The sequence below is a fragment of the Podarcis filfolensis genome (genome assembly GCF_964270895.1).
Source record: "Podarcis filfolensis genome assembly, chromosome: 15".
NCBI classification, from domain to species: Eukaryota; Metazoa; Chordata; class Lepidosauria; order Squamata; family Lacertidae; genus Podarcis; species Podarcis filfolensis.
Window position 1 is genome coordinate 12,295,750 of NC_139618.1, and position 12,894 is coordinate 12,308,643.

At 40.7% G+C, this 12,894-nt stretch overlaps 1 protein-coding gene and 1 long non-coding RNA gene across 16 annotated transcripts in view; one reads left to right on the forward strand and one right to left on the reverse strand.

Moving 5' to 3' along the window:
* LOC310750251 overlaps positions 1 to 12,894 on the forward strand; it is a 345,492-nt gene that overhangs the window by 195,912 nt on the left and 136,686 nt on the right. The window lies entirely within an intron of this gene.
* The window catches only part of CUX1 (cut like homeobox 1), a 256,957-nt gene that overhangs the window by 190,071 nt on the left and 53,992 nt on the right, over positions 1 to 12,894 (reverse strand). For all 15 annotated transcript variants that reach the window (XM_083587394.1, XM_083587395.1, XM_083587392.1 and 12 more), the window contains exon 2: positions 6,885 to 6,995. In XM_083587394.1, coding sequence (XP_083443520.1) covers positions 6,885 to 6,995 — 111 coding nt within the window. The remainder of the gene's footprint in view (positions 1 to 6,884; positions 6,996 to 12,894) is intronic.

The window sequence follows — 12,894 nt, forward strand, 5'->3', positions numbered from 1 at the left end:
AGAGGGGGTCTTGTTGTCTGGGTAACCCAGGACCTCCATACATACTGCCCAGGTTTTAACACTTCTCAGCAATGTTAACAAACTAGGATTATTTGGGGGAGGCCATGACAGTTTAAGTAGCATGATACTGCTTTAAATGCAATATAGTGTAGAGAGGGCCTAAATCTTGCATCCAATCAGACTTTTAAACAGGTGCAGCTGCAAATGGCTAATTTTTTGAAGCCAACATCTTCAGACACCATTTGTGGCTACAGTGGAATTGCACTGCAAAACTGAGCAGGAGCCAACTCAGTTTCTCCCTTCGATACTCCCAGTTCTAGGCTTGAACAAATAAAAAATGCCTTTAGCTTTTTGATCCACATTAACCCTCCAAACTCTCACTTCTGATGATTTCCTGGGCATGCAGAACAAAGCCGCTAAAAGCCATTTATAAAATAAGTATTTCTACTAGCAATTATGTGGTCAATTCGAGCTCCTGAGTGACTTGAGGAGATTCTAAATTATCAAGATCAACCACGTTCTCAAACATTAATAAGGGATGCTTAGATGATGAGCTGCAGGACCTGTAAGAAGCTGCACAGCTGGCAAAACAAAATGGCTGTTTTTAATTAAAGCCTCTTCCCCCCACCTCCTGATTTTAACACAGTATATGTTTCAGACAGTCTTAATCCTAAAATGGCCAGAACACCCTATAATTAACTATTTTATTAAAGTGACTAACTGCAGAAAATTCAAATGCATGATATCACCATTATGTAACAGAACGTAATGTACAGTCCTAGTGAGGCCTTGTCCAGAAATATCACCTTTTGTCAGTTGTACTCAAACTCTCACAGCAAGGTTAACTCATAAATTTTACCTCCGAGCATTCACTGCTTATTTACAATGAGAGACTAACTCCCCAGAGGGGCCATTGCTTTAACAATGCAACAAAGCTCTCTCCTGAGCTTGCTCAAAATCTAGCTGCTTTTTCTCAACAGATATATAAAAGGGAGCACATGAAGGAGGGAGTCGCTTCAGTTTTGCAGCCAGTTTCACAGGGAGCTAGTATTCTCCCAGCACAAATGCAGCAATAGCTGACCCTCTTTAATAAGGGTTAAAGAATCAGGGATGGGTCATGGGACGGCACGCTCCCTCCCCATCCAGACCTTTCCCTCTTGTGAACAAATCCCACACATTTGATATAGCTTATGTTAACAAAAGCTCACATGAGGTTCAGGGCTTGGGTTCCAAAACTCAATTTTGGAGCACCCCCTAAATTTGGGTTAACTAGGAATAAGGCCAAGCAAAATTAATCTAAAACAGGGTAAAAAGCAGTGGTACTGTGGGAGGGGGTTTCCCAGCACAAGTGGAGACTGAGCATGTTTGTTCCATTACATGTGCTTTCAACATTATAATCTGCTCGTATTATTGACTAACTCCCATTCATTTTAGTGGGGCACCCAAAGGAATACTGATCAAAGTGTTGAGTTGTGCTTTAGTTACTGACTAGTTAAACTGGTAGTGGGCTGGTTATTCTAGAAGTGACATTTTTGCATGCTCCCTAGAGACATATTGAGATGGCACAAGATATCCATATAATTCACATTACCAATTTGGAAGTGAAACAAGATTCCTGTCAGCTGAAGCAATTCATATGCAAGCCATTTCACAACACATGAACTTAAATATTCTGAATGCATAATGAAGTAACCTGAAGCATTCCTCACACATACCTGCCAAAAAGAAGTTCGAAGAAAACTGGGGCCAAGTCACTGGAAGTTCCTTTCACAGGGTCTTTTCAACCAAGACATACATTTTGGTAGCAATCAGTATCAAACTTCTGCGTCAAGTTGTTGAGGGATGTAGCCTCTGGCTGTTGCTCCCAAACTATGCTACATTAGCCGGAACACAGACATATGGCACCAGATGTTTTCCAAGATAATGTAATAAGACCCAGAGGGAGGGGAGGATCAGCTGAATAAATCTTTGAATTTAAAGATTTAGAAAACTTTTTTCCTAACTTCAGTGGTAGCAATACCTGCACCCGCTTCATATATTACAAATGCGTCCAGCTCCAAAATACCGTTGTAAAAATAAGCCGAAGCACAGAAACAAATCACTGGTGTAAAAAATATGAAATCCTTCTGCAGCAGGGGCTTAGTCTTAGGAGAGGTTGCATTCCTGCTGCTAAGGCAGCTGGTCCCATGCAAAGTCTCAGAAGGTGGTTGGTAAGGCAGATTCTGCTCCTGAGGGCACCTGATCTCTGTGCAGTTGGAAAGCATGCAGCTCAGAAGAAAAGATTTGAATTTGCTAAAAGAGCTATAAAAAGAACATACTTGATCACGTCTCTCTGATCTCTGGAACATCCTAAGAGTCCAGTCTGCAGACATTGCAGAGCTGTAACTGCCACTGACAGTTCAGCAGAGTGAGGCTCTGCTCTAGGGTTCTTCTAAATACCAGTTTATTTGCAACGGAGTCTGAGAAAGTTCTTTGGGCATCCTGGACAGCAGTATGTGGAAAGCTAAAAGCCGAGAGATGCTTAAACTACTAAACCTGTGACAAGACATGGAAAAATGTGAGAGGGAAACAATCCTAAGGAGTTTACCCAGATACTCCAACGCTGACTGTCACTGTCTGTCTGCTGCATAGAAATCAACAAGGCAGCTGAAAAAAATTAAAGCTCTGTCATGACCTTGTCTGAAACGCCTTTCCTCTCTCCCCACCCATTGTGTGCCATCAAGATTCAAGCAGGACAAACCAGGATATTAAAGAGACTTAGCTACAGCTTTGTAGGTTCTATAAAATAACCCAATGGACTGCCTTGAAGGCCATGTTTGTTGCCAACACCATTTACATCAATAAACATTTTGAAATGAGGAGTTTTACTGACTGGCAGACCAGCAACCTACCCGGCATTTGTGCATGTGTACCACCCTGTAATTTAATTTATAATTCCAACATGTGGCCCACCAGGCTTCTGAATGGGGCTTGCTGACTGGGCCATACGGCTTGGGTCCTATTTCACCTAAGTTTACTATCCGCCACCCCCAACAATTCAAGGAATTGATACTAACCTTCATGGTAGTGCCTAAACTGGGAAATTATTTCCTCTGGTGCAAATCTAGCAGTATAGCAAAGCTTCTCCCAGTCTCCATCTACTGCAACTTCAAGCATATGCAAACAGGAATGCAAGTTCTCATTAACTCAGTTTCTTCTAACCAGTTTTTACTTCTTCTATTAAAGTTAATGTATGCTGTATACTACTTTTTCTGATGTGTGTTTTTTTAAAAGAAATGTATGATCTATAAATATTTAAGTAAACAAACAAACAAACAAACAAACAAACAAACAAACGGTCAAATGCCTAGGACTCCATCCTGCTTGTTGGAAACAGGAGTAGAACCTACACATAAAAAGGTAAAGGACCCCTGACAGTTAAGTCCAGTTGCAAACGACTCTGGGGTTGTGGCGCTCATCTCATTTTACTAGCAGAGGGAGCCGACATTTGTCCGCAGACAGTTTTTCCGGGTCATGTGGCCAGAATGACTAAGCCGCTTCTGGTGAAACCAGAGCAGCGCATGCAAACGCTGTTTACCTTCCCGCCGGAGCGGTACCTATTTATCTACTTGCACTTTGACGTGCTTTCGAACTGCTAGGTTGGCAGGAGCTGGGACTGAGCAAAGGAAGCTCACCCCTTCGCGGGGATTCAAACTGCCGACCTTCCAGTTGGCAAGTCCTAGGCTCAGTGGTTTAGACCACAGTGCCACCTGCGTCCCTAGAACCTACACATAGTCTGCCCATTTAAAAAAATTAATGTCATTATTTTCCTTTATTTCACTTTAGATACATGCTTTAAAGCCCTACTAGTATATGCTGACTCTCGTGTGCTGGAGTAAAAGGCAAAGATAAATTCTTTTTAGGGAATAGTTCATAGAAACATTATATACAGCAGTTAAGATAATCTACTTTGAGGAAGAGGCATAACTCAGTGGTAACGTTTCTTACAAAGGAGGAAACTCCATTGAACACAGTAGGCTTTCTTCTGAGAAAGCATGCACAGAATTACGTTGTAAATGCATTAACTATGTTGAAATTGGTTCCATAAAGGAACAGGATAAAAATATTAGAAATATAATTCATCTCAGTGGTTCACTGAATGTATGAGTTTGGTTTGACAAGGAACTCAAGTTTAGTTTGGAACACCCAACGTTCGCAATGCCATCCGTTTTGACAACAGCAAAGTGTCAGGTCTTGTGAATGCCTAAGCAGTTCTTCTGATACCTTCCCTGGCTGTGGCAATCAGAGCTGCTACCCACTGGTGCCTGTAATCACCTGAGAGAGCACAAGATGGCCCTGTCGGTTCTTGCTGCCTGAGTTGCGTCTTCAGTCTTTGCATGAAGTAACTACATTATCAAGCATGCTGCAGCTGAGACAGGTCTCTTCGGATTCTTTAATTGGCCCCACTTCAATGTTTAGCTCTTAAAAGAAGTGTGTATAATACGGTATATAGATTAATAACAAAACTCGTTAAGTCAAAAGGGTGAAACCCCTTTGCAGAGAGAGCAAATAGGTTCTCCATTACATTATTTGCAAACAACTCCACACCAAAATAACAACACAAAATGTGTGCAACTTTATTATTTTGGGCCTTCTGAATCCTAACATGCAGCAGGCTCATTTAAGGAACAACAGACAGAAGCTGCAATATACAAAGGTTTTTTTGTTTAATCTCATGTGGGCACATTACATGCAATCTCTTTACATAGTTTGTGTTTTTGTAATAGCTTCAGCTACACAAATCAATATTTGTTCATGTTCCAAACAACAGATCTGTGTAACACAAACACTCAAAAAGTATAGGATAAATATAAATACTTTCTTCTACCTTATTGCATCCAACTTTGTCTAGATGACATTGTCTCTGTCATCATTGTGAAAGTTCACCGCAAATTCACTAGCTGTGAATTATGGTATCAAAACAGTTGGTTTGGTTTTTGCTATTGTGTTAGGGCAGTGGGGGGTGGGGGTGGGACTGTAGCCCTTTGAGTGCTGTTGGGTCTCTAACTCTCATCAGTCACAATAAGTACAGCCAAAGGTCAGAGACAATAGAAGCTGTAGTCTGACAATATCTTGAAAGCCACAAATTAGCCACTGTTAGAGACTCTTTTATTTTAGTATTCCCCCCCACTCCCAGTACTAAAAGTGTCTTACTCTTCTCCTCATCACCAAAGCTGTCTTCTACAATTCTCTCAGTTAAATCAAGTGGTCCATCTCACAACTCAGAACAGCAGCCAGAAAGTAGTATTTTTAAAAGTCAAGGAATTTCAGAATTTACATCTTGAAAATCAAGCACTTTGCTAGGCAAACAGACTTTGGAACACATGAATTCTTTACACTGGTCTGTCTAGTCCGGTATTAGCAACCCTCACTAGCAGCAGCTATCCAGGGATTCAAGACAGGGATATCTCCAGCCCACCACGCAAGTTTTGTTGAAGTACAAATGCAGGAAAGTGAACCAAGGACCTTCAATGTGCAAAATACATGCTCTTCCACTGAGCTGTAGCTCAGCTACTTTCTGAAAGGTACCGAAATGAAAAGCGGTGGGCTATGCTCATGCTTGCACAACACATTTACTCAACCAAGATAGCAAAACACTTCCCATTCTATACTTGTTGATCTTTGCAATCTCAACACCACTACACGGAAGAACCTTTCAAATGTGCCTTCTGCCCATAGAGAAAAGATTGTAATCTTACCTGATGCAATAAAGCTAACATGAGGAGCTACTTTTACCATGCCATAGATATTCCACATTTTCAATTGGTCACAGGACCTTAGTAAAAATCACTTTGGTAAAATTCACTTTATGAAATGCTGCAGCTGAGAGATGAATTCACTATGGTTTGTTAACCTACATAGCACATAATCATTACGTACATTCATGGAGTGAAAACATCCCCAGAGCATTAAGCACTGCCTTAATGGATTCTTAACAGTAGCCAATGATGAAATAGTTAACTTCAAATGGATGCAGAAAGCAAGGTAAATATGGCCAAAGGAGGGGTGGGGGTGGAGTGGGGCAATGCCCCCTGCCAACTCTGTGTGATTTCATTGGTGTGAATTTTCTGGACAAGTTTTATTTGAATTTTTCTGACATCCTAAATTGATTGAGATCTGTTTTAGCATGTTTATTTAACCTATTATTTAGTAAGTGCAACTTTTAAAACGCCATGTTAATTTTATATGCTGTATAAATATATCAGAGCTTTTACCAATAGCCAAAGGCATGTCAACTGAAATTATGTTGCGGTGAGGGGGGTGTGTGTGTGTGTCAATAAAGCACACTTGTTGTACTTTAAATTATACTTTCAAACCAAGTGAAAGCTTTAATAAATATATGCTTTTAGATACAACAACTCTATAGCAAACATGTCCCTAACATTAAATATTATGCGTATAACAGAAAAGCTACTTTTAACATGCCCAAAGAGCTGTCTATTAATATATTATTATTTTCCTAGGTACAACAAAAAGGTCATTACAATTTTGAATCTGCTCAGTTTGGGTGGCATTATATTATTAATTAATTTTATGGATGTTTTCTACAGGAACATAAAAGCAGTATAATTTTTTCTCTCTCATATGCGTGCTGATTTCACAATGTGAATAAAGGCAGTGTTATAGTTTAGACTGCTTCTAGTCAAGTCAGAAACACACACACACACACACACACACACACACACACACACACACAAAGTTATATATACCCCAAGCTTAAAATATGAGTTCTAATGAATAATCTGCAAGTACAAAACACACAACTTTGTTTCAATGGGGAAAAAATTGTGGGTCTGTTAATATTCTGGGAAGTAGAGATTTGTGGAATTAACATCACAGCTTACCTCTGGAGTGTTTTTCTTGAACTCACGGCTTTGTTCAATAAGCTTCTTTCTTGATTGTTCACTTTCATCTTGGCGGTTTGCCAACACTGTCGCTGTGGCATCAAGCTCCCTCTATCAATGAAAAAGAAAGAGGAACCATAATTTTAACCATGCCCGGATTCTCTCGCCCCCTGCCCCCCAAAAAAGATAAAATTTGAAAACTCAGGTGGGGAAAGTAAATAGACCTCAATGTTTTAAATTCCTTAACTGAACCATTCTTTCCTTGCCACCTCTCATGCAAAGTTTTTACAAGCCTCAATGAAGTCGCAGGTCAATACAAACTTGCATAAATGACATCCCCCTATTTCCTTGGGTAAGGCAAGATAATTTAAGGCTGCGTGCCTCCACTAGTGTTGCATTAGAGCTACCTTTTTGGCATGACTTTTGACATTATGAATAACTACTGAATATCACAACTAATACATTATTTGACCTTTCAGGGTTTCAGGTTCTAGAGACAAGGCACAATAAATGTGGGTTTTATTTGTATAGGAACTTGTTCTGCTGAACTTGACCCTTTTGGCCAATTTCTTCCCTTTCAGCTAATCAAGAAGACACAGAGTTGCTTTCCCTTTCTTATGAACTAATTTAACCAAACCCACAACAGGGGCAATTCCACTAGGCCCAGCCTTTGCCAGCCTGATATCCTAAAGCTAATGGGAGTTGTATTCCAAAACATCAAGAGAGCAACAGGCTGGTGTACAATGGAGTAGAGAAGGCCTATCTTCTGGTCCTTATAATATCTCCACTACAAGAGTGTAGAAAACAAGCTGGACACACCTAGTAACAACAACAACAACAACAACGTCCTGTCCTCTTAAGTACCTATGTCCTGTCCTCTTAAGTACCTACATCGATACAGCTTTTCACAACAAAACCAATTTCAGTGCTTCATCTGAAAAGCTAGCTCCTTTTCCAAGCCACAGCTGGCCAAACATCACATATCAAAATTTAACTGCTATGGTTTTTATATCACCAGTAAAGCTTGTTAACAAGGAAGTGATGTCTGAGGATCCATGACTGAGGGGTGGAGGGCGGAGAAAGATTTTGAGCCATAGACTCCAGTTTCTAGGGAGTTTCAGCCCCAGCACCTTTCTCTTTAGAATACTTCATACATCCCATGAATACATGCTAAATACAAAGTTGGTTGTATCTAGCCCAGCACTATGTATTCTGCCTTGTGGCGGCTCTCCCAGCAAGTAGTACTAGCAAAGACTTGAGATTCTTGAAAGCACCACCACCAAGCCAGCCCATGAACTCCAGATCACAAAACCAGACAGCAGCTTGCCAAGGAAAAGACGATTCTGCAACTTGCTTAATTTAAAAGTGTTTGGCCGTAAGATCAATGGATGGCAGCTGATCAAATTCTCTGATTAATTCATCCACTGCCTTGTTCCATGTTTGCTGGTTTCATGCACGACAAAAACGAGTCCAGGAACTGTGTCACTCTGCAATGTTGCTATGCACCAGTCACCTCACCGTATCTTCCACCTCTACCCAAGAGATTCCCTTACTTTTTGCACACTCTAAATAGCAGGGGATGTGTATTGGCAGAAATGCCCCAGCTGTACTGAGATCCATTGCTGCGTCGCACTACCATGTTTCCCCCATATCTCTGTCCATTTTATTTAAGCACTAAATTCAAGTATATGCACCACATTCCCATGAAGTCAATAGAAGTTGTGTTATGTACCTTGTGGGAGGATTTGCCTCTAGATTTGTCTTTACCTTTAATCGATTTCCTTTCATTCCAAATCTGATGTTCATGAGAAGTGAGAAAAACAGCTCACTAGTGAGTCAGAACGAAAGAGAGCCCCTTCCCTCGCAACAAAATGTGTGCGGCGGAGTGGCGCCTTCAAAGCTTTCCCCTTTTCAGTCAAAGAGAGTGGGAATGCTTGAGAAGGAGAAGGCATGTCTCTGACAGCTGACCTTAACCACAAGTTCAGACACTCTTTGGCAATCCCTCCTCCTCTTCACCTGCTGGCTGAAGCAGACATAATTTATATGGGATTGTGTACTTTCTTCCCTTTCCCGGAGCAAATCTGCACCCCAACCCCCTGCAGTCATTAAGTAGCTGTGGGATACATCTGCAATAACATTATGCATGCCCAGCATCCTGAACCAACTTCAAAACCTTATTAATAGACCTGGTTATGCAAGAAACCTGGTTGTCTGTAGCCATAGCTGATGTGCCCATTAACCACATTCAAGTTTTTTGGGGGGGGGTGTTGCTCCAGAGAAGGCACATATGAGCCCACATCCCACTGCCAGTCTCTTAAATGCTGCTTAGAAATTTGTCTCTCAGTTACACATACATCGTCCACATTGCTACAATTTTCTGAAATGAAAATGATGCAAGTATCATTTAGCATTCTGTGACCAGATTGATAATATATTTTTGGAGTCATTTTGGGCTTGTTCCTAAAGGGTTTCTGTACTTCTGCAAATCTTGGGTGCATCTGAAGGCAGCCCTGTTTAGGGAAGCTTTTAATGTTTAATAGACTACTGTATTTTAATATTTTGTTGGAAGCCACCCAGAGTAGCTGGGGAAACCCAGCCAGATGGGCGGGGTATAAATAATAAATTTTTATTATTATTATTATTATTATTATTATTATTATTATTATTATTAGGTTGCCCCCATGTCTACTGCACAGATTTTGGTTACGTAATAACTCAACAAATAATATCACTATCACTTGGAATAAAAAAAATTGGCGAGGGTGGGGAGTTGAGTGTTTAAAATAGCAGAGACAGACCAACATAACATTTTCTGGACACTTGGAGCACTTGTATCTGGTTCCAATTCAATGGATATAGTTGTTCTAAGAGAAACTGACATATGAATGGCATTCTTAACTTTTGGAGGGTTACAGGGAAAAAAATATCAATGCCACTGGCTCCATCAAACACAGAGAATTCACTTAGTCAATCAGGATTCTTGTGGTTTTAACAATCTTCTCGCCCCTCTGAATCCTCTTGGAAACCAAGAGAAGTGGTGATGTCATAATGTTGGGCTTAGCTGTGTGGTCAGAACCTACACCTAACTGCCTCCTGACACAGCTATGTGTGCACAAGATAAATGTTTACAACATGGGAATCATATGGCTCCCAGACATTCACAGAATCACAGAGTTGGAAGGGAGCCCCAAGGGTCATGAGTCCAACCACTGCAATGCAGGAATCTCAACTAAAGCACCCATGACAGATGACCATCCAACCTCTGATTAAAAACCTCCAATGAAGGGGAGTCCACAATCTCCCAAGAGAGTCCATTTCACTGTTGAACAGCTCTTACCCTCAGATGGCCATCTAACATCTACTTAAAAACCTCTGGTGAAGAAGGGTCCACCTCCTTCTGAGGGAGTCTGTTCCACTGTCAAACAGCTCTTACTGTCAGAAAGTTCTTCTTGATAAAATCTCCTTCCTTGTAACTTAAACCCACTGGTTCAAGTCCTACCCTCTAGAGCAGGAGAAAACAAGCTTGCTCCCTCTTCCATGTGACAGCCCTAGAGATGTTTGAAGATGGCTATCATATCTCCTCTCAGTCTCCTCTTTTCCAAGCTAAACATACCCAGCTCCTTCAACCGCTCCTAAGAAGTCTTGGTTTCCAGATCCTTAAGCATCTTGATCGCCCTCCTCTGCACATGTTCCAGCTTATCAACACCCTTCTTAAATTGTGGCACCCAAACTGGACACAGAATAGAGTGATGCTATTACTTCCCTTGATCTGATTCAAACCCACTCAAGGGAAACTAGTACACATGGGCTGCTCATCCAGAAACAAGGGGGCACATGTAAGACATACTCCAAGTGACAGTATCCTACTTTAGCTGCATGTAATTAGCATGATTTCTTTATCAATTTATGAACCACACAGATGCCAAACAAAGGTCAGTGGATGTTTAGCTTGTGTTCTATAATCTCATTCCTGATTAGAACAACTTGATTCAAATCCTCCCAATAATGCAATGCGATTGATATATTTCATATATTTTCTAGTTTTTCCAATATTTAGCTTTTTTTATCACCACATGAGTGCTGGAGCAACGGAAAAAAAAGAAAAGAAAGAGAGGCCCTGGAATCTATCAAAATCCTGCCAGCCGTATAACAAGGTGCCTCAGGGGATAACATACTTTCCGTCCCAGGATTACAGAGATTCAAATTTAAAATATTCCTCTCACCATAAAATAAGATGTGCCCACCTTTTAAATTCATTTTATTTTGACAGCCTAAGGCTCCATTTCTGTATACAGTTACTTGAGAGTAAACCCTATTAGGCTCAGTGCGGTTGGCTTCCTGGTTCGCAGTGCTGAATATAGGGGGAAGTAAGGCAGAATGTCAACAGACTTTGATGAAATTCTGTAACATATGGGGAAACACTATAAAAAAGAAGGAAATCCTTAACAGTTGGACAAAACAGCCTTGGATGCATTTCAGAGTAAAGAGCCCAAAAAGAGTGTGTGTGTGTGTGTGTACACATACACATAACAGAAACCAACGTGTCTAACAGCTAAGCAGAAGGCCTTTAAAAGAATATTAGCAATCTGTTTAAAAAGCAAGAGCTCAAAATATACCCCCCTAAAAGGAGGGTTAATCAGAAAGAAAACTAGTATATGTGCAAGGCAATCATTATTTTCAAACAAAAAGGCAGAAAGAGATAACAAACACATTGAAATAAAACAAGACAAACTGCAAATTTCTAAAGAGTATGTTACGTACTTGGGACCTATGAAACATTTGAGAACAGCACATTTCTATCAAGTGGATCTAGAAGTGGGGCAGGCACAACCCTGATTCCTGTTAGCTGCCCAAGATACCTTGAGCCAGTTGTTGAAAATATCCACCGCTAACATCAAGACTCACAAAGGAAATCAGAAACATGAGCAACAGTCAGAGGTGATCTATATGAGGCAAAATCAAGCAGCTTGCCTAGACAGTGGCTTTTCAGGACGGTAAAGGTGGAGACAGACAGATCAGCAAATCAAAGTATCTGATTATTCATGTCTATCAAGCATTAACATCAAAGTGAAGAAAGGATCTAGTTTCTTGGCTGAAACTAAGCTATAGCCACTAAGATTTTCCTGCACTTGTGGCATTTGGGGAAATGTTCACCAGAGAGGGCATTTAAGCACAATTCTGCATGGTTTAGAATCACTGCAGTGGGCCTTGCATAGAAGTATCTCCCCAAATGAGTTTGTCTGCCAAGACTCTGAGGAGATGAAGGTAAGACTTTTGCTCCTCGACTACCCTGACGTTGGCTTGGACCCAGGCATTCAAAGAATCACAATCTCCCACGCAAACCTGCCCAAACGTTATGATCATTGTAAGATCATCCGAAGGCTACCTGAATATACAAACCTCAATTCACTTGAGGTTCACCTCCCTCCGAGACTTTTTTCTCCCCTAAAAATATAAGGCAGCCCCATATAGGGAAGTTTTTAATGTTTTATGTTCTATTGTGTTTTATAATTTGCTGGAAGCTGACCAAAGTGGCTGGGGCAACCCAGTCAGATGGAATAATAATAATAATAATAATAATAATAATAATAATAATAATAATAATAATAAATGTCAGAGCTTATGGGGGCTTAGTCCAGCAACATCTGGAGGGCCACAGGTTCTCCACCCTTGGTTTAAAGGCACCTGAAACCACAACCTCTACAAAGTACCAGTAACTGTCAGGTAACTGTTGAGTTTCATGATTATAAAAACGCAGGATATTTATGTATACAGGATATTGGGGAACTGCCTACTACTACTACTACTACTACTACTACTACTAAGCTGCAGACTTCTTTCCTGGACAATACTTTTTTTGTACTTATCTGAGACGATGGTCACATTCTGTCTAGATCTAATGCCTCTGCCACCACAAAATGGAAGGAATTTTTAAAAGATCCAGAAGCAGGAGCTTCAGAGAGATACTACTAAAGCGCACAGCTGCCAAGCAGCTGCTCCCAAGACTTCT